The 21,487-nt window shown below is 38.5% G+C and overlaps 1 protein-coding gene across 2 annotated transcripts in view; it reads left to right on the forward strand.

Annotated features, from left to right (window-relative positions):
* The window catches only part of TGFBR1 (transforming growth factor beta receptor 1), a 54,958-nt gene extending 35,789 nt beyond the window's left edge, over positions 1–19,169 (forward strand). For both annotated transcript variants that reach the window (XM_054501746.2, XM_054501745.2), the window contains exons 4-9: positions 3,365–3,595; positions 8,022–8,189; positions 10,232–10,388; positions 11,984–12,108; positions 13,155–13,285; positions 14,683–19,169. In XM_054501746.2, coding sequence (XP_054357721.1) covers positions 3,365–3,595; positions 8,022–8,189; positions 10,232–10,388; positions 11,984–12,108; positions 13,155–13,285; positions 14,683–14,808 — 938 coding nt within the window. In that variant the 3' untranslated portion in view covers positions 14,809–19,169. The remainder of the gene's footprint in view (positions 1–3,364; positions 3,596–8,021; positions 8,190–10,231; positions 10,389–11,983; positions 12,109–13,154; positions 13,286–14,682) is intronic.
* Positions 19,170–21,487: the final 2,318 nt, after the last annotated feature.

Consider the following 21,487-nt stretch of genomic DNA (forward strand, 5'->3'; position numbering starts at 1 on the left):
ATGCAGTCTCTTCCTAGTCTTGATGGTCTTTACATTTTGGCATGATTTTGCAGCAGCTGGTAACGGTTGTGCCTTTCCATGTTTAGCACTTCCTTCAGGAGCTCTTTTAGGGCAGGCCTGGTGGTGACAAAATGTCTCAGCATTTGCTTGTCTGTAAAGTATTTTATTTCTCCTTCACTTATGAAGCTTAGTTTGGCTGGATATGAAATTCTGGGTTGAAAATTCTTTTCTCTAAGAATGTTGAATATTGGCCCCCACTCTCTTTTGGCTTGTAGAGTTTCTGCTGAGAGATCCGCTGTTAGTCTGATGGGCTTCCCTTTGAGGGTAACCCGACTTTTCTCTCTGGCTGCCCTTAACATTTTTTCCTTCATTTCAACTTTGGTGAATCTCACAAGTATGTGTCTTGGAGTTGCTCTTCTTGAGGAGTATCTTTGTGGCGTTCTCTGTATTTCCTGAATCTGAATGTTGGCCTGCCTTGCTAAATTGGGAAGTTCTCCTGGATAATATCCTGCAGAGTGTTTTCCAACTTGGTTCCATTCTCCCCGTCACTTTCAGGTACACCAATCAGACGTAGATTTGGTCTTTTCACATAGTCCCATATTTCTTGGAGGCTTTGCTTGTTTCTTTTTATTCTTTTTTCTCTAAACTTCCCTTCTTGCTTCATTTCATTCATTTCATCTTCCATCACTGATACCCTTTCTTCCATTTGATCGCATCGGTTCCTGAGGCTTCTGCATTCTTCACGTAGTTCTCGAGCCTTGGTTTTCAGCTCCATCAGCTCCTTTAAGCACTTCTCTGTATTGGTTATTCTAGTTATACATTCTTCTAAATTTTTTTCAAAGTTTTCAACTTCTTTGCCTTTGGTTTGAATATCCTCCCATAGCTCGGAGTAATTTGATCGTCTGAAGCCTTCTCTCAGCTCGTCAAAGTCATTCTCTGTCCAGCTTTGATCCGTTGCTGGTGAGGAACTGCGTTCCTTTGAAGGAGGAGAGGTGCTCTGCTTTTTAGAGTTTCCAGTTTTTCTGCTCTGTTTTTTCCCCATCTTTGTGGTTTTATCTACTTTTGGTCTTTGATGATGGTGATGTACAGATGGGTTTTTGGTATGGATGTCCTTTCTGTTTGTTAGTTTTCCTTCTAACAGACAGGACCCTCAGCTGCAGGTCTGTTGGAGTACCTGGCCGGCCGTGTGAGGTGTCAGTCTGCCCCTGCTGGGGGGTGCCTCCCAGTTAGGCTGCTCGGGGGTCAGGGGTCAGGGACCCACTTGAGGAGGTAGTCTGCCCGTTCTCAGATCTCCAGCTGCGTGCTGGGAGAACCACTGCTCTCTTCAAAGCTGTCAGACAGGGACATTTAAGTCTGCAGAGGTTACTGCTGTCTTTTTGTTTGTCTGTGCCCTGCCCCCAGAGGTGGAGCCTACAGAGGCAGGCAGGCCTCCTTGAGCTGTGGTGGGCTCCACCCAGTTCGAGCTTCCCAGCTGCTTTGTTTACCTAAGCAAGCCTGGGCAATGGCGGGTGCCCCTCCCCCAGCCTCGCTGCCGCCTTGCAGTTTGATCTCAGACTGCTGTGCTAGCAATCAGCGAGACTCCGTGGGCATAGGACCCTCTGAGCCAGGTGCGGGATACAATCTCCTGGTGCGCCGTTTTTTAAGCCCGTCGGAAAAGCGCAGTATTCGGGTGGGAGTGACCCGATTTTCCAGGTGCCGTCTGTCACCCTTTCTTTGACTAGGAAAGGGAACTCCCTGACCCCTTGCGCTTCCCGAGTGAGGCAATGCCTCGCCCTTCTTCGGCTTGCGCATGGTGCGTGCACCCACTGACCTGCGCCCACTGTCTGGCACTCCCTAGTGAGATGAACCTGGTACCTCAGATGGAAATGCAGAAATCACCCGTCTTTTGCGTCGCTCACGCTGGGAGCTGTAGACCGGAGCTGTTCCTATTCGAGCATCTTGGCTCCTCCCCTTAAGTGTACTTTTAAGTCTGTGGTGTGGCCCTCTACAAGGCTTTCATAAAATGTAATAAATTACTATCTACACTAAACAACATAATTAGAATTGATTATTCATAGTGCGAAAGAGCTCTATGACTTAAATAAGGATTTCTGACAGATCTGTTTCTAACTAGCAGCCTCCTTATAAACAAACAGTTATTTATAGTTAGACTGCTAACTACTTTACAGGAGGTGGGGAGGGTAGAGCAAGAGGAAGAAAGGACCCGTTTGAGAAACTTAAGAAGAGCTTCTGATCGCTTTAAAGATTAAACGTTTGGATTTATAAACATTTCACATCAGGGAACCAAAGAGAGCAGATAATTTCATTTACTGTCATTGGGTTAATTTGATCTAGTAAGCAGCTTTGAGTATAGATTATAAATGACACCAATTTATATGTACATAGATTGTATAAATAAGATACGAGTGAGGAACATGATGTACACTGCCATTTTCTTTGTTAGTGTCAATGTAATTGAAAATGACACTTACCGGATGGGGGATAGGATATTAAGTGATAGTCTCACGTATAGTGCCACTTAAATGTTGCAGGTAAGTTAGTAAACCCTTTTAAATGAAGTAAGTATGGCAATACTTAAAAATACATATTTTGGAGAAAGCCAAGTTCCATTAGTGGAAAAACAGTGCTCCATTACCAAGGTAAGTTACTTAGCCTTGTTCTTCAAGATACTAGTGTTGCCTATGTAGCCAGTTGTTAGCTTTCCTTGAAATAGTTTCTGTGGTGATTTTTACTGATTTATTAAAAAGCCAGAATTTACTTCTGTGTTTCTGCGTTCACATCCTTTTTTCCTCCCATCAGTGAAACTGTACGAGATTCATCTTTCTAAAATAAGATTTTAAAATTATCTTGCTTCCAGCCATGGCCCTTTTTCTCAGAAATCTTTAAAGGTTCCTCTTTTACCTAAAGCTCTCATTGGGGTTATTTTGAGCTTGGTATTCAGTACTCTTCATCTTCTGGTGACAGCTTACTTTTTCTTTCACTGCTTTGCCACATATATCCTCTCTTTGATTGCCCAAGCTGCTTCCCTAAAAATGTGTCATTCATTTCCCTCTACCTTTGCCTGCACATTCTTCCTGCCTAACCACCGTACTTAAGGGATAGTCAAAATTCAACTTACTTTACAAAGCCTACCTTGACCCTCTAGCAGGAGTTTCTGGATTCTTTTATTATATTTATTATCTTATTTTCCTTTTTTAATTAGTTATTTTATTGCAAATATAATACATATCTCCCCAGTGAGACAAATTCCTAAAGGGATAGCTTAAAAGTGTCAGTTTTCTGGGTCACTCATTAGTGCCTATCATGATGTTTGAAACATGTAATATTGTTGATTGTGTTGAGTACTATTTATTTTTACCTTTAGGTTTACCATTGCTTGTTCAGAGAACAATTGCGAGAACTATTGTGTTACAAGAAAGCATTGGCAAAGGTCGATTTGGAGAAGTTTGGAGAGGAAAGTGGCGGGGAGAAGAAGTTGCTGTTAAGATATTCTCCTCTAGAGAAGAACGTTCGTGGTTCCGTGAGGCAGAGATTTATCAAACTGTAATGTTACGTCATGAAAACATCCTGGGATTTATAGCAGCAGACAATAAAGGTCTGTAACATTTGCTTTTCCTTATGTTATGTATAACAAAATCTCTTTAAGTCTTTACAGATATGGTGACTAACCATCATCAAAGTAGATGAGACATAGATGTCTGTCATGGAGATTAGACCCATTAAGTCAAATACAATATATTAGTAACTTTTAGAACTAGGAACTTCTTAAAGATTTTCTTGACTCTTGATAGCATTCCTAAAATCTCTTATTGTTTTATAAAATATAAAAGAGCTATTTTAAAAAGCCATGTACTTTGTTGGTTTAGTTTAGGGCAGTTAGTTATTGAGAGTACTCATGATATGGAAAAGATGTATAAACTTGCTCAAAATTTTGAGAATAGGGCTCAGATAGCCGTTTCCTTTTAATCTCTTCCTGACCAGTAGGATGTTTCAATGTAGACTATTGACCTTATTTATGGGGAGAGTAAAAATAACTTGTCAGTGTTCTGAGTTGCCAAGGGTTAAATAGATGAATCTTCTGGCAAACTCAAAGAGATAAATTGTTTCTTCAGCCACCCTGCCATTGGTAACTATACGGACACTTTTTTGCCTATCATGCTGGTGCCTGAGGCCCAGCATCGGGTCAGATGCTGAAGAAGGAAGGAAGCCTGTCAGCAGGGAGTCAGAATGAGTGGGGACTGCAAGCAGTGACCTTAGACTGTGCTGCTGCCACTTTCTTAGCTTCTGTTAATAACTTTATGCCCACGATTCCTACTTTTTTTTTTTTTTTTGAGATGGAATCTCGCTCTGTAGCCAGGCTGGAGTGCAGTGGTGCAATCTCGGCTCACTGCAGCCTCCGCCTCCTGGGATCAAGTGCTTCTCCTGCCTCAGCTTCCCGAGTAGCTGGGACTACAGGCGTGCACCACCATGCCCAGCTAATGTTTGTGTTTTTAGTAGAGATGGGGTTTCACCATGTTGGCCAGGATGGTCTCCATCTCTTGACCTTGTGATCCACCCACCTCGCCTCCCAGAGTGCTGGGATTACAGGCATGAGCCACTGTGCTCAGCCCCCACGATTCCTGTTTTTACTGCCTCTGTCAGAGACTTGTGTTTCAGCTCCACTGTTGTCATCCCTACCCCTGAATCAAATGTATTTCCCAGCTTTCCTATTTTAAAAAAAAAAATGCTGTCATTATCTCTTAGCTTGCAGACCTGTAGTCATCTGTTTCCTTCTTCCACCTTCCATTTACTTCAGCAATATTTATTTATTCAAATATTAACAGTGTTTAACCTCAGTTGGTAATTATGGGTGATTTTTATTATTTTTCTTTTAGCTTCTCTGGGTTTTCAAATTTATTTACAAGCATGTACTGCTTTTTTTTGTTGTTGACTTTTATTTGTAGAAAATTTCCAATATGTAGAAAAGCAGAGTAGTTACGGTGATCCCTCATTGTCCAGCTTCAGCAGTTGTCAGGTCACTGCCAATCATAATTGATGTCTGATCCCGCCTACTCTGCCCTAACTGTGTTATTTGAAGCTGGTGCCAGACAATATGTTTTCATCTGTAAACACTTATAAAATATAATTTGTATCTTCAAATGATGAGGAAATGTTTTTATGAAACAACCATACTACCATTGTCAGTTTTTTAATTGTTGTCAGATATCCAGTTAGGTTCAATTCTATAATTGTCTCCTATTAAAAAAATTATTTATTCAAATTATGATTCTAAGTCCACACATTATATTTAGTTGATATTTCTCTTATGTGTCTTAAAATCTTTAGGTCCCCCCTTCATCTTTTTTCTCCTCTCGCAGTTTATTTGTTGAAGAAATTGGATTGTTTGTCCTGAAGGGCCTATCACATTCTGGATTTTGCTAATTGCATTTCCATAGTGTCTCTTAACTTGTTCTTCTATCTTTTCTAAAAACTGGTAGTTAGATTTAGAAGCTAAACCTAATTGGAGTTTTATTGGTTTTCTCAAAATACGTACTAAGGATATTATATACATCCTATTGCATCATATGTGGAGGTATATAGTGCTTGATTAAGACAGGGGCAGTGTTGTTTATGATGGATGTAGGTAGCGATTATCAGTGGCACCTGACAATGCAATACCTCTTAAGTTAAAAACAAAACAGGCTGGGCACAGTGGCTCACGCCTGTAATCCCAGCACTTTGGAAAGCCAAGGCGGGTGGATCACGAGGTCAAGAGTTCAAGACCAGCCTGGCCAAGATGATGAAACCCCATCTCTACTAAAAATACAAAAAAATTAGCCAGGCATGGTGGCAGGTGCCTGTAATCCCAGCTACTTGGGAAGCTAAGGCGGAGAATTGCTTGAACCCGGGAGGTGGAGGTTGCAGTCAGAGCTGAGATCGCACCACTGCACTCCAGCCTGGGCGACACAGGGAGACTCTGTCTCAAAAAAACAAAATAAAATAGTAATCAGTCTGACCAAATCCTTCGTTCTCATTTTCGTTTCTGCCTCTAACACCATTTATTTCCTCCCCCAGCTCTTAAAACAACCTTTTCTTTATTTGCTATGTTTGATGACCCTAGACTTTCCTTGTTCCTTCTTACTTCTTCATAGTTGTCTTTGTTTTCTCAACTCTTACTCTTCTCACTGGTTCATATGAAGGTACTGATTTTATAAGTGGTAATTTCTTCCTTAAGAACATAGCCACATTCATGGTTTCAAACTCTACCATGTTGGCAACTCTCAAATCTCCATTTCAAAGCTTAAACCTCACCCAGGGTCTGGATTTTGTCACATTCCAAGTTACAAACACAGCAGCACAAAATGTTGGTGAGTCTGTGCCCTGAACTTCTAACCAGGCTGATGCTGTCATCTGGTGGTCACCATGGGAACTAGCTGACCCTACTGGCTCTTCCCTACTCCCCTTCTTTCTTCTTTGTCGGGGGTTAATGTACTTTCTCTGAGCCTACCCCCTCCACCCCAGTTCCTTTATCTTCTCCTGATTTAGTTAATTCCACCCCCGGCAGCCCTTTATATGTATGGCCCCTTATAACCTTCCTTCTGCCTTGTCCGTAACCTGTGGTTTCCCTTTCTTCCATCTGCCTGTCTTCCACTTTGTTTCTTGTATCTGTGAGCTTTTCAAAATTCATTAATGGTTAAGAGGCATGCAAATAAGCTAGTGTTGTGCCTATATCAAGGAAAAGCAAGGGTGCGGGTTTGGACAGAATCAGTTTATAAAGTTCATGAAGAACAAATTAATACTAAGTCCTTTTAAATGTACCCAGAAATCTCCTCCAGAATCTTCTGAAAAGTTTCTATTCCTTTCTTAATCCCTTCTAATCAGAGTTGGTTTTCTTCTTCAACCAAATACCTTCAAAATAGAAGCTGTTTCATGTCAATATGGATTTTTTCTTTTGTTTTACAACCAGCAGGGAAAGAAAGAGCACAGTTTATGTACTTCTTACCTAAAGAATCTAGTATTCTGTTTTTTAAATCTTAACAGTCTTACAAAGTAAGATGTTATTCTTGTATAAAAGGAGAAACAGAGGCTCCTTGTCAGTAACAGGCAGGCCGTGGATTCCAACCAGGTCAGAATGACTCTAAGCGTCCATCTTTTACTGGATTATGCTGTCTCCTAATGTTGTAATGCTTTTTTTCTTCATGGCTTAATTAAGTATGTGGTTTTCCAGCTACTTCTAGGTTAAATTAGATTGTCGTGGACCAGTCTAGCTTAGGAGCCTAGCTAGTATCTTTACCATTATTCCTATGAGAAAACATGTTTTAAAGTCGTGTTTTGGCTTACAGAGGAAATTTTGGAACCCACGTTCCTCGTTGTTTGAGTTTAGTCCCAGCTTTTCCAGTTTTTCTCCTGACATTTCAGTTCCTATTTCAGCTTCCCCATGTGTTAGAGGTATCACTATTTCTGTTTTTCTAAGCTAGCAACCTTGGAATCATAATCATCTTGTCTTGCGTCTTTGTGAACTGTGTACACAATCTGTCACTAAAGCTTGTCATTTCTTGTTGAAACACTTTCAGTTTTGTCCCATACTCTTCCATTCCCACTGTGGCCACACTGGGCTCCAGAGACTTCTCACCTCCTTCCTTCCCTCTCTGTTCCCCTCCTTTTTTTAACCTTCTCTCCTTCCAGGAACAGCCACTGAGCACCCCAACCCGACCCAGAGATTTTTCTAGGCACTTAAGAGTGCCAGCTCTGATACTAATTATCTGTGAAAACTCAAAAAAGTCACCATCTTTGTCTCTTAAATGGGATTAATTATACTTGCCTTATCTCAAGAAGAGGGGCTTACTCTGAGGAACTGAAGAATGTGTACATAAAAGTATAAAACAAACTGAATGTAGAAGAAAATGTGAAGGAAATACAGACTTACAGTGGCATTATATTGCAATGTGTGACTCAGGATCGAGAGTAAAAAGTAATAACCTTTGAACAAATAAATCATAAATGGTCTGCAGCCCAACCGAAATGTTAATTCTGTTTTACAGACAATGGTACTTGGACTCAGCTCTGGTTGGTGTCAGATTATCATGAGCATGGATCCCTTTTTGATTACTTAAACAGATACACAGTTACTGTGGAAGGAATGATAAAACTTGCTCTGTCTACGGCGAGCGGTCTTGCCCATCTTCACATGGAGATTGTTGGTACCCAAGGTAATTCTATAAGCAGTTCTATTATTTAAGCTTTAAATTTTCATGAATAATGTCTATGAAAATAGAAGGTGGAGGCCAGGCCTGGTGGCTCACGCCTATAATCCCAGCACTTTGGGAGGTTGAGGTGGGCAGATCGCCTGATCTCAGGAGTTCATGGCCAGCCTGAGCAACATGACAAAACCCCATCTCTACCAACATACAAAAACTTAGTCGGGCATGGTGGCATGCACCTGTAGTCCCAGCTACTCAGGGGGTGAGGTAGGAGGATTACCTGAGCCTGGGAGGTCGAAGCTGCAGTGAGCAGACATCATGCCACTGCACTCCTACCTGGGTAATGGAGAGAGACCCTGTCTCAGAAAAAAAAAAAAAAAAAAAAAAAAAAAAGAAAACAGTAGGTGGCCTAACTAACTGGAGATATTTAAAACAAATTTTTTAGATGAGAACATTTTATCTTTCAGTTCAAAATTTCAGGTAGAACTAGGAATCTGGAAATTTGTTTAGAGATTCTCTAGTCATTGTAACAAAACTGTGATTTTTTTTTTTGAGTTCTTAAAAGTAGCATTCAATCTTATGATTTTTGAGGATCTCAGTTTCAGAATTCAGGTCCAAGTGAATATATTTTTATGTGTAGTATCAAATGAAATGTGAAAATGCTTTGTAAACATCAGATGCTATGTAACTGTTATCTGGCCATCTAATAATTATGTTTGACCTTGAGATAAGGAGACTGCATGAGATAGTTTTACAGTTGAAAAATTAAATACTGACTTTTAGTTATGACATTGGTATGCTATAGTTTTTGTGCCATGTAGGATTTCAGATGCCAGTATATCTCTCTGCTCTAGCAGTTGTCCACTTGCAACCCAATGGCTCCCCCACTCCCCACTTTACATACAGCATAAGTGCTAGTTCACATCTTAGTTCCATCTTTGTAATTATTATTATTATTGATTGTAACAGTTTTATTGAGTTATAATTCACATCATACAGTTCATCCACTTAAAGTGTAAAATTCAGTGGTTTTTAGAATACTCAGAGTTGTATAGCCAACAAACACTGCAGTCAATTTTAGAATATCTTCACTCCAAAGAGAAAACCTGTAGCCACTAGCAGTCACTCCCCTTTCCTCCCAAACTCCTTAGCCCTAGGCAGCAACTGCTCCTTTTTGTCTATAGATTTGCTTATTCTGCACATTTTATATAAATGAATCATACAATATGTGGTCTTTTGTGACTGGCTTCTTTCACTTAGCATGTTTTCAAGGTTCATTTATGTTGTAGCATGTATGAGTACTTCATTTTGATGGCTAAGTAATACTTCAGTATATGGATATGCCATATGTCATGTACCCGTTCGTTGATGGACATTTGGTTTGTTTCTTCTTTGGCCATTGTAGCTAATGCTGCAGTGAACATTTGTGTACAAGTTGTATGTAGTTTCATGTTTTCAGTTATCTTGGGTATATACCTAGGAGTTGAATTACTGTATCATATGATAACTCTATTTAATGATTTGAAGAACTGCCATACTGTTTTCTTAAAGTGCCTGAACCATTTTACATCCCTGCCAGCAGTGTATGAAGGTTCCAAGTTTTCCACATTATAATTATTATTTTTTAATAACATTTTCTAGTGGTTAGCATCAAAGATAATATAATACTGAGTACATTGCAGTTGATAGGGAAGTGATGATCTACATGCTTGGTTCCTGGGCTGCTGGAATATCAGTCTGTGGCTAAGTTTCTTAAAAAGAATTCATAAGGCACCAACAGATAAACTGATAACTTTTTTTTTGCCCCAGTCTTTGAGTTGTTCATCTTTTAAAGCATGTTATTGTCCACATTTTCTTTAAAAGAAATATAATTTCAGTGACTTTTGGTGTAGTGATTCACTTGAGTTTAATAATGCCATAAGTATTGTAGGTCATGTGGGCTGAAATGCTTTGATAAATTTGGGTTGGGAGAAGAGACTTTTGAACCTAAAGATGTGAGTTGTGATTGGTATTACCTTTTAAGCAGTCATGTTTAATTTTTGATTCTTTAGGAAAGCCAGCCATTGCTCATAGAGATTTGAAATCAAAGAATATCTTGGTAAAGAAGAATGGAACTTGCTGTATTGCAGACTTAGGACTGGCAGTAAGACATGATTCAGCCACAGATACCATTGATATTGCTCCAAACCACAGAGTGGGAACAAAAAGGTATACTTTTGAACAACTATATTTAATATCTTCTGAAATCACCTTTTTTCCCTTCTCTTTCATATATACATATCATTGCTGAAACTCAGCTTAAACTTGTAATTTATTAGATTGCCAACAGGCAAGAAGATCTCATGGTCTTGCCTGCTCTGAAGCCAAAGTTACCTGATTTAAAAAGATGCCTGCTGATGAAAGGTTGCCCTTCCAGAAAATATCATTAGGCATGTTAATTATAATAACAGTAGTAACTAACGTTTATAGGGCACCTACTATGTGCCAATCGTCTAATAGGTCTTTTACATATATTACCTCATTTAATCCCTTCTCAAATACTGTGCAGTAGCTAGCCCTGCTATTTTCATATTTCAGTTCCTAAAAAAATGCCTTTCTTGCTTTCTTAGAACTTTTGCACATGCTCTCTCCTGGAGCATACTTTACCCTACTGTTTCTCAGCTTCATACCCACCTTTCCCATAGGAAGTTTTTTCTAGTCCTCAAAAATCTTAGGAGTCCCTGCCGGGGACTGTCATAGCACACTGAACTGGGACCGTTGAGGCACTTATGCATTATGTTGTAACTGTTTATTTATTTGCCTATATATTCTATTAGGTGCAAGCTGCTTGAGAGCAGCCTTGTATTCCTAGCATCCATCACAGTGCCTAATACATGGTAGATCCTCAGTAGATATTTGTTGAGTCCATGAGTCTTCAAAATAACTTAATTAGGTAGGTGTTATTACCCTTTAATTCACAGATGAGGAAACCACCTTGAGGAGGTTAAATAATATGGCCAGCTTCATGTGGATGATAAGCTGAAGAGCTGAGATTTGAACCTGGGCATTTCTGACCCAAACCCCTTATCGCATGCTGTCACAGCATTTCTTCAAACTACTGCCTTGGCCTTGGAGATAGCTGGAGAGCCGGCAGCATTAGTCTATTCAAATTGCATGTATAATTTTGAGATTTCTGGATTCCCTGGGGACTCTCAATTTTCCCATCCAAGTACTAACCAGGCCCGACCCTGCTTAGTTTCCAAGATCAGACGAGATCGGGCGCGTTTAGGGTGGTATGGCCGTAGATGACTCTCAATTCTCAACCAGCTAAGGGGTTCTTGTCAGTGGTTGCTGTAGGTCTCCGTGGGTCCTGACCCATAATTTTAGTAGGTTTTTGAAGCTTCAGCATGAGGACTGGCATTCTTTTGTATCTATTATTTTCTTCCCTGGAGTATATTCATGCCCTTCCTTTCATCCTCAGTGAGAAGACTTCTAAATTAAAACGCATGGTTTCTACCTAGTACGTGTATAGGTGGTGTACATTAGGACACCTTTAACAGTCACAATTGTTGTATATGTCTTTCATTGGAAACCAAGATCATGAGGCAGATAGCGTGAAACTGCTATTTTAGCATTTTGTGGGATTTAGCTGACATCATTAATGTGCAAACCAGTGTGGATATTTAATATTTTTCTTAGTCCAACATTTGTTATGTAATATTGTGTGCATATGTCTATGTATAGAGAAACGTCTGAAAGGATGTTCATCCAAATGTGGCAGTAAGGGGATGATTTTCAAAGTTCTTTTTGCAAATTTTTTTTAGGTACATGGCCCCTGAAGTTCTCGATGATTCCATAAATATGAAACATTTTGAATCCTTCAAACGTGCTGACATCTATGCAATGGGCTTAGTATTCTGGGAAATTGCTCGACGATGTTCCATTGGTGGTAAATTGCTCTCCTCTCCCCCAGTAGTTTGTCATGAGCAGAAGTTGTTCAAGAATTGTCTTCTTTTTTTTAATTGAATGAAATTATGTACAATTCATTATCTGAAACAGGATGTCACCGAGTGCCAGAGAAAACAAAGGCGATGAAACCTTTGGGAGGGGACAGTGCCATGGTGTGCACATGCACAGCTCTAGCCTAGTGTATTCTCTTCCTGTTTCCATTTGAATCTTGAGACTCATCAGAACCCAACCCCTTGTTATATTGGAATATAGTTCTTTAGAATGGACAGCTGCTTGAGAGGCTCACCTAGGAAGCTGTTTCTAGCATGTACCTGGGTGTCAAACTTAGTTTTTTTCTTCGAGATTGTGGTTATTTTCTCCAACCTGATAGTTACAGATTACATACACAGAATACAATTATGTTACCATTGTGTCATTTTCTAGAGTTAGTTTGTTTTAACTTCTAGCTTTTTAGATGGAGTTCTTTTAATGTTTACTCAGGAAACAGTCTCTTAGGTTTGGGGACCTAGACTTGGCTGAGACCTAGTGCCTTAGGTTTTTGAAGCAGTGAGGGACAGAGTGTTTCTCTGTATTGTAATAAATAGGTTATATTATTGACAGATGCAAGTAGAGAAAGGGACTTGGCACCTTAAACTTGCCTCATAAGATTCAAGTCTCACTGATAGGGTATATATATCCCTGTGCAAGTGAGAACCTGTGCACTTACAGAATAGAATCTCATTTGCTGCACAATAGGGTTCTAGGGGAAAATGTCAATCTGGTCATCACAGCTCATAGTTTACTGTCATTTCAAATAGGCTTTATTGATCTCATGGCAATACTTAGTTTCAAGGTGTGGGTGGAATATCAACTCAGGGAAGTGGCTTGTGAATACAGATGTGGATGAGATAGAGAAAGCTGTAATCTCTGTTCCACATACCTACTTTAGTAACGAAACACTGTAATAGGTCTCTCAGGTGATCTTTTAATGCCTTGGCATTAGCTGAAAAAATTCATCAAAATTTAATTTTTTTTAAACTGATACAGGAATTCATGAAGATTACCAACTGCCTTATTATGATCTTGTACCTTCTGACCCATCAGTTGAAGAAATGAGAAAAGTTGTTTGTGAACAGAAGTTAAGGCCAAATATCCCAAACAGATGGCAGAGCTGTGAAGTGAGTATTTCTTTTTCATATTAGGCAATTTTCTAAACTGTTTCTGCTTAGTAAGCAAAAGTTTGCTACTTTTCTTTAAGGAAAACTTTTAAGAATTTTCTTTTTCATAGCAGTCAAACCAGTGTGTAAAAACAGAATAATTTGGTTTTCATATTCAATTGTAAGCACATTGAAAGGACCATGGAACATTTGCAGTGGCCTTTAGTGTATCAGAACATAGTTTAGATCTGCCGGGCGAACTAAGGCACATATTTTTAAATGAATGCCTCCCTTCAGCCAGGGCAACCCAGAATAGTAGACAGTTACTGGACAGGAATGAGGAGACATGTGTTCTAGACCAGCCTGGCTACCATTTCAAGGGTCTGACTTTGAACAAATCACTTTAGTTCTCTGGACCTTAATATCCCTTTGTAAGGTGAGGAACTCAGATAAGGTGATTACAAAGGTGTTTCAAATGATTTTCCATTTTATTCATCTGATTGCCCAGACAACCATTAACCAGGAATTTAGGGAAAATGCTTTTTTCCAGCAGTATCTGAGCTTCTCAACCTCAGCTCTAACAAAAAGTTTTAGAAACGTTTTTGTAATTGTGAATTTAAAGATTCGTAAGATGAATTTTATTTAACCTCTCCTTAATTGCTAGCTGTTACTATTATAATATTGGTGAAGCAGGGCATATTCCTCCAGGTTTGAAGATTTGTAGCTTAAAAAGGCTATAAAAAGCTGTTCAGTTCAGTAGTTGATTTTACGTCTTAAACTATTGTAGGGCTCAGCAGAACCTCTGATAAGCAAGAGAGCTTGCTACCTCCAACAAAATCACGTCTCCAGGCCCAAATAAATAAAATGTATTTCAGCATGCTTAAGGAATTTGCATGTGACATAGTTTAACAAATGAGAGTGCTGCTAGATTTTGTCTTTTAGAAATTTGATCTACTTGGGAGGCTGAAGTGGGAGGATTGCTGGAGCCTGGGAGGTCAAGGCTGCAGTGAGCTGAGGGCATGCCATTGCATTCCACTTTGGGCGGCAGAGTGAGACTCTGTCTCAAAAAAAAAAAAAAAAAAGAAAGAAAAATTTGATCTGGATACTTCAAAGTACAAACTTAAAATTTCAGTGTGAGGTCAGATTTCTTCTTTGCTTTGCCCAACTCTGGTTTAGGATTTGGCCTTTTCAGGTTTGCTAAGTGAGTCACTCTTTGTCCACCTGCTTTCCAGCACTGGCACCAGTACCCTATTGATGGAAATTTATGTAATTTCTACTCATTTGCTATTACAAATAATGCTTAAACAACAACAACAAGTGTATATGTCATTTATAAAGAAAATTTACACGTAAAAATTCTTATCCAGACCAATGGAAAATGGTGCATGCATTAATTTTTTTTTTATATTTTCTTGTAGGCCTTGAGAGTAATGGCTAAAATTATGAGAGAATGTTGGTATGCCAATGGAGCAGCTAGGCTTACAGCATTGCGGATTAAGAAAACATTATCACAACTCAGTCAACAGGAAGGCATCAAAATGTAATTCTACAGCTTTGCCTGAACTCTACTTTTTTCTTCAGATCTGCTCCTGGGTTTTAATTTGGGAGGTCAAATTGTTCTACCTCACTGAGAGGGAACAGAAGGATGTTGCTTGCTTTCGCAGCAGTGTAATAAAGTCAACTAAAAACTTCCCAGGATTTCTTTGGACCCAGGAAACAGCCATGTGGGTCCTTTCTGTGCACTATGAACGCTTCTTTCCCAGGACAGAAAATGTTGTGTAGTCTACCTTTATTTTTTATTAACAAAACTTGTTTTTTAAAAAAGATGATTGCTGGTCTTAACTTTAGGTAACTCTGCTGTGCTGGAGATCATCTTTAAGGGCAAAGGAGTTGGATTGCTGAATTATAATGAAACATTTCTTATTACTAAAGAAAGTGATTTACTCCTGGTTAGTACATTCTCAGAGGATTCTGAACCACTAGAGTTTCCTTGATTCAGACTTTGAATGTACTGTTCTATAGTTTTTCAGGATCTTAAAACTAACACTTATAAAACTCTTATCTTGAGTCTAAAAATGACCTCATATAGTAGTGAGGAACATAATTTATGCAATTGTATTTTGTATACTATTATTGTTCTTTCACTTATTCAGAACATTACATGCCTTCAAAATGGGATTGTACTATACCAGTAAGTGCCACTTCTGTGTCTTTCTAATGGAAATGAGTAGAATTGCTGAAAGTCTCTATGTTAAAACCTATAGTGTTTGAATTCAAAAAGCTTATTTATCTGGGTAACCCAAACTTTTTCTGTTTTGTTTTTTGGAAGGGTTTTTGTGGTATGTCATTTGGTATTCTATTTTGAAAATGCCTTTCTCCTACCAAAATGTGCTTAAGCCACTAAAGAAATGAAGTGGCATTAGTTAGTAAATTGTTAGCATGGTCATGTTTGAATATTCTCACATCAAGCTTTTGCATTTTAATTGTGTTGTCTAAGTATACTTTTAAAAAATCAAGTGGCACTCTAGATGCTTATAGTACTTTAATATTTGTAGCATACAGACTAATTTTTCTAAAAGGGAAAGTTTGTCTAGCTGCTTGTGAAAAGTTATGTGGTATTCCGTAAGCCATTTTTTTGTTTATCTGTTCAGAGACAGTGTTATTTTTTTAAGACATGAATTACATTTAAAATTAGAATATGGTTAATATTAAATAATAGGCCTTTTTCTAGGAAGGCCAAGGTGGTTAATAATTTGAATAGATAACAGATGTGCAAGAAAGTCACATTTGTGTTATGTATGTAGGAGTAAACGTTCGGTGGATCCTCTGTCTTTGTAATTGAGGTTAGAGCTAGTGTGGTTTTGAGGTCTCACTACACTTTGAGGAAGGCAGCTTTTAATTCAGTGTTTCCTTATGTGTGCGTACATTGCAACTGCTTACTTTGCATGTAATTTATGTAATGCATTCAGTGCACCCTTGTTACTTGGGAGAGGTGGTAGCTAAAGAACATTCTGAGTATAGGTTTTTCTCCATTTACAGATGTTTTTGGTCAAATATTGAAAGCAAACTTGTCATGGTCTTCTCACATTAAGTTGAAACTAGCTTATAATAACTGGTTTTTACTTCCAATGCTATGAAGTCTCTGCAGGGCTTTTACAGTTTTCGAAGTCCTTTTATCACTGTGATCTTATTCTGAGGGGAGAGAAAACTATCATAGCTGTGAGGCAAGACTTCGACTTTATAGTGCTATCAGTTCCCCGATACAGGGTCAGAGTAACCCATACAGTATTTTGGTCAGGAAGAGAAAGTGGCCATTTACACTGAATGAGTTGCATTCTGATAATGTCTTATCTCTTAGACGTAGAATAAATTTGAAAGACTATTTGGTCTTAAAACCAAAGTAATTTTAGAATGAGTGACATATTACATAGGAATTTAGTGTCAATTTCATGTGTTTAAAAACATCATGGGAAAAATGCTTAGAGGTTACTATTTTGACTACAAAGTTGAGTTTTTTTCTGTAGTTACCATAATTTCATTGAAGCAAATGAATGAGTTTGAGAGGTTTGTTTTTATAGTTGTGTTGTATTACTTGTTTAATAATAATCTCTAATTCTGTGATCAGGTACTTTTTTTGTGGGGGTTTTTTTTTTGTTTGTTTGTTTGTTTTGGGCCATTTCTAAGCCTACCAGATCTGCTTTATGAAATCCAGGGGACCAATGCATTTTATCACTAAAACTATTTTTATATAATTTTAAGAATATACCAAAAGTTGTCTGATTTAAAGTTGTAATACATGATTTCTCACTTTCATGTAAGGTTATCCACTTTTGCTGAAGATATTTTTTATTGAATCAAAGATTGAGTTACAATTATACTTTTCTTACCTAAGTGGATAAAATGTACTTTTGATGAATCAGGGAATTTTTTTAAAGTTGGAGTTTAGTTCTAAATTGACTTTACATATTACTGCAGTTAATTCCTTTTTTGGCTAGGGATGGTTTGATAAACCACAATTGGCTGATACTGAAAATGAAAGTAACTTAAAAGGTGGGATGGATCATGATTACTGTTGATAACTGCAGATAAATTTGATTAGAGTAATAATTTTGTCATTTAAAAACACAGTCGTTTATACTGCCCATCCTAGGATGCTCACCTTCCAAGATTCAACTTGGCTAAAACATCTTCTGGTAAATTGTGTGTCCATACTCATTTTGTCAGTAGCCAGGAGGAATGGGGATGGGGGAAATAGGACTTAGTGGGGCATAGACATCCCTGGTCCATCGTTTCTGTCTCCAGCTGTTTCTTGCAACCTGCTGTCCTGCATGCTGGTCCCTGACACAGAGACCATTGCCTCCCCCACAGCCTTTTGACTGAAGAGTTGCTCTGGAGACCTGAAGTAAAACGGCTGATGGAAGTTGTGGGACCTACTTCCATTTCCTTCAGTCATTAGAGGTGGAAGGGTGGGGTCTCCAAGTTCGGAGATCGAGCAGATGAGGCTTGGGATGCCCCTGCTTTGACTTCAGCCATGGGTGAGGAGTGGGATGGCAGCAAGGTGGCTCCTGTGGCAGTGGAGTTGTGCCAGAAACAGTGGCCAGTTGTATCTCCTATGAGACAGGGTAAGGTCTGAAGAGCTGAGCCTGTAATTCTGCTGTAATAATGATAGTGCTCAAGAAGTGCCTTGAGTTGGTGTACAGTGCCATGGCCATCAAGAATCCCAGATTTCAGTTTTTATTACAAAACTTAAGTGGTCACTTGGTGATTTTGTAGTACATGCATGAGTTACCTTTTTTCTCTATGTCTGAGAACTGTCAGATTAAAAGAAGATGGCAAAGAGATCGTTAGACTGCACAACAAAATCACTATCCCATTGGACACATCATCAAAAGCTTATTTTTATTCTTGCACTGGAATAATCGTAAGTCAACTGTTTGTTTCTTGACCATGGCAGTGTTCTGGCTCCAAATGGTAGTGATTCCAAATAATGGTTCTGTTAACACTTTGGCAGAAAATGCCAACTCAGATATTTTGAGATACTAAGGATTATCTCTGGACATGTACTGCAGCTTCTTGTCTCTGTTTTGGATTACTGGAATATCCATGGGCCCTCTCTCTCAAAAATGCTGGACTTCTAGGACATTATGATGATTGTCAGTACATTAAACTTTTCAATCCCATTATGCAATCTTGTTTGTAAATGTAAACTTTCAAAAATATGGTTAATAACATTCAACCTGTTTATTACAACTTAAAAGGAACTTCAGTGAATTTGTTTTTATTTTTTAACAAGATTTGTGAACTGAATATCATGAACCATGTTTTGATACCCCTTTTTCACGTTGTGCCAACGGAATGGGGTGTTTGATATTTCTTCATATGTCAAGGAGATGCTTCAAAATGTCAATTGCTTTAAACTTAAATTACCTCTCAAGAGACCAAGGTACATTTACCTCATTGTGTATATAATGTTTAATATTTGTCAGAGCATTCTCCTGGTTTGCAGTTTTATTTCTATAAAGTATGGGTATTATGTTGCTCAGTTACTCAAATGGTACTGTATTGTTTATATTTGTACCCCAAATAACATCATCTGTACTTTCTGTTTTCTGTATTGTATTTGTGCAGAATTCTTTTGGCTTTATCAGTGTAATCTCTGCCCTTTAAGATATGTACAGAAAATGTCCATATAAATTTCCATTTAAGTCGAATGATACTGAGAAGCCTGTAAAGAGGAGAAAAAAACATAAGCTGCGTTTCCCTATAAGTTTTTTAAATTGTATATTGTATTTGTAGTAATATTCCAAATGAATGTAAATAGGAAATAGAAGAGTGATGCTTATGTTAAGTCCTAACACTACAGTAGAAGAATGGAAGCAGTGCAAATAAATTACATTTTTCCCAAGTGCCAGTGGCATATTTTAAAATAAAGTGTATATGTTGGAATGAGTCATGCCATACGTAGTTGCTGTAGATGGAAACTAGAACCTTTGAGTTACAAGAGTCTTCAGAAGTTTTCTAACACTGCCTAGTGCAAGTTACAGTATTATAGCATGTTTGGGGAGTGCCCTCCTGTCTGCAGGTGTGTCTCTGTGCCTGGGGGCTTTTCTCCACATGCTTAGGGGTGTGGGTCTTCCAATGGGGCATGATGGACCTGTCTCCAGGTGAACTCTGTTGCCTTTGGGTCAGCACATTTGTTAGTCTCCTGGGGGTGAAAACTTGGCTTACAAGAGAACTGGAAAAATGATGAGATGTGGTCCCCAAACCCTTGATTGACTCTGGGGAGGGGCTTTGTGAATAGGATTGCTGTCACATTAAAGATAGTTACTTCAATTTGAAGGCTGGATTTAGGGATTTTTTTTTCCTTATAATAAAGACATCACCAGGATATGAAGCTTTTGTTGAAAGTTGGAAAAAAAGTGAAATTAAAGACATTCCCAGACAAATACTAAGATAATTTGTTGCCTATGGACGTCTGCCTTACAAGAAATACTAAATCCTTCACACAGAAAATAAATGACACCAGATGGTAACCTGAATCCACAGGGTGAAATGAAAAGCACCAGAAATGGTGGATATGTGTACAACTAGAAAAGACTGTATGATTGTATAGCTGCCATAAATTACTACAAATGCCCTGGCTTAAAGCAACACCCATTTATGATCTCAGAATTCCATAATTCAGAAGTCTGGGCATAGCTCAGATGGTTCTCTGCTCCATATTTTAAAAGGTCAAAATGAAGGCATTGGCTGGGCGACATTCTTTTCTGGAGGCTCGGGATGAATAGGCTTCCAAGCTCATTGAGGTTGTTGGCAGAATTCAGCTCCATATGGTTGTAAGACAGGTTGGCCAGGGGTTGTTGTCAGTTTCTAGAAGCCACTCAAATTCCTTGGCTCGTGGTTCCCTCCATCATCAAAACCAGCAACAATGGGTTGAATCGTCCTTGCACTTCTCTCTGATCTCCCCTTTTGCCTCATCTCTCCACTGTCTCTTCCACTGCATCTCTCTAATGCTTCTGCTTCCCTCTTCTGCTTTTAAGGGGCCATGTGATTACTCAGGGCCCATCTGGGTAATCCAGGATAATACCCTATTTAGTAACCTCAGTTTTACCTGCAAAGTCCATTCACTGCAGTACCAAGATTAGTGCTTGATTAAGTAACTAGAGAATGGGAATCTTAGGGAAATATTTGCCTACCAAAATAAGTGTAAGTTATCTTTCAATAGCATAAGACTATATAGTAATTACATCACCCTACTGTTGGGTTTACAATGTAGGTGCAGTGTATATTAGTAACACAAAGGAGTGGGTAGGAGATGGAGCTCTATTGGGACAAAGCTGTATTTTATTAGAATTAATTAGTCCTAATTTGAAGACGATTGTAATAAATTGAAATGCATGCTGTAGAGCCTGGAGTAACCACTAAAGCATCAATTTAAAAATATATTAAGAAAACAAAACGGTCCACCAAGAAATATTTAATACAAAAGGCAGAAAGAAAAGCAAAATGATAGACATTTGGAAAACAAATAGCAAAATGGCAGCCATAAGTAATCATGCCAATAATTTCATTAAATGTGAATGGACTAAATAGTTAAAAGGTAGAGATGGTCAGGATGGATTTAAAAAGAAAAATCAACTATATGGTGTTCACAGAGGCACACTGTAGGTTCAAAGACCAATAGCTGTAAAGTGAAAGTATGGAAAAATATATAACATGCAAACAGTAATCGTAAGAGAGCTGGAATGTCTGTATCAAAGTGGGCTTTAAGACAAGAAATATTACTGGAAATATAGGATACTTTAAAAAGCCAATATATCAGATATAACAGTTAACATATGTATATGCACCTAACAGGACCCCAAAATAATGAGAAAAATGATAGAATTGAGAGGAGAAATGGACAATTTAATAATATTTGGAGATTTTGACACCTACAATAATTGATAGAACGACTCAATTGAGAATCACAGGCATATAAAAGAATGGTGTCAGCCAAATTGTCCATTTACCACCACCCACCACGAACAGAATGCACACTCTTTGCTAGTGCACATGGAACATTTTCCAGGGGAAACCACGTGCTATTTCATAAAAGAAGTCTCGGTGAATTAAAAGGGTTGAAATAGTAGAAAGTATGTTCTCCAACCATGTTTAACTTAGAAGTCAACAGAAAATTGCAAATCCCAAAATATTCGGAAATTGAATCACACATTTCTAAAA

The sequence above is a fragment of the Pongo pygmaeus genome, chromosome 13, assembly GCF_028885625.2.
Source record: "Pongo pygmaeus isolate AG05252 chromosome 13, NHGRI_mPonPyg2-v2.0_pri, whole genome shotgun sequence".
Classification (NCBI taxonomy): domain Eukaryota; kingdom Metazoa; phylum Chordata; class Mammalia; order Primates; family Hominidae; genus Pongo; species Pongo pygmaeus.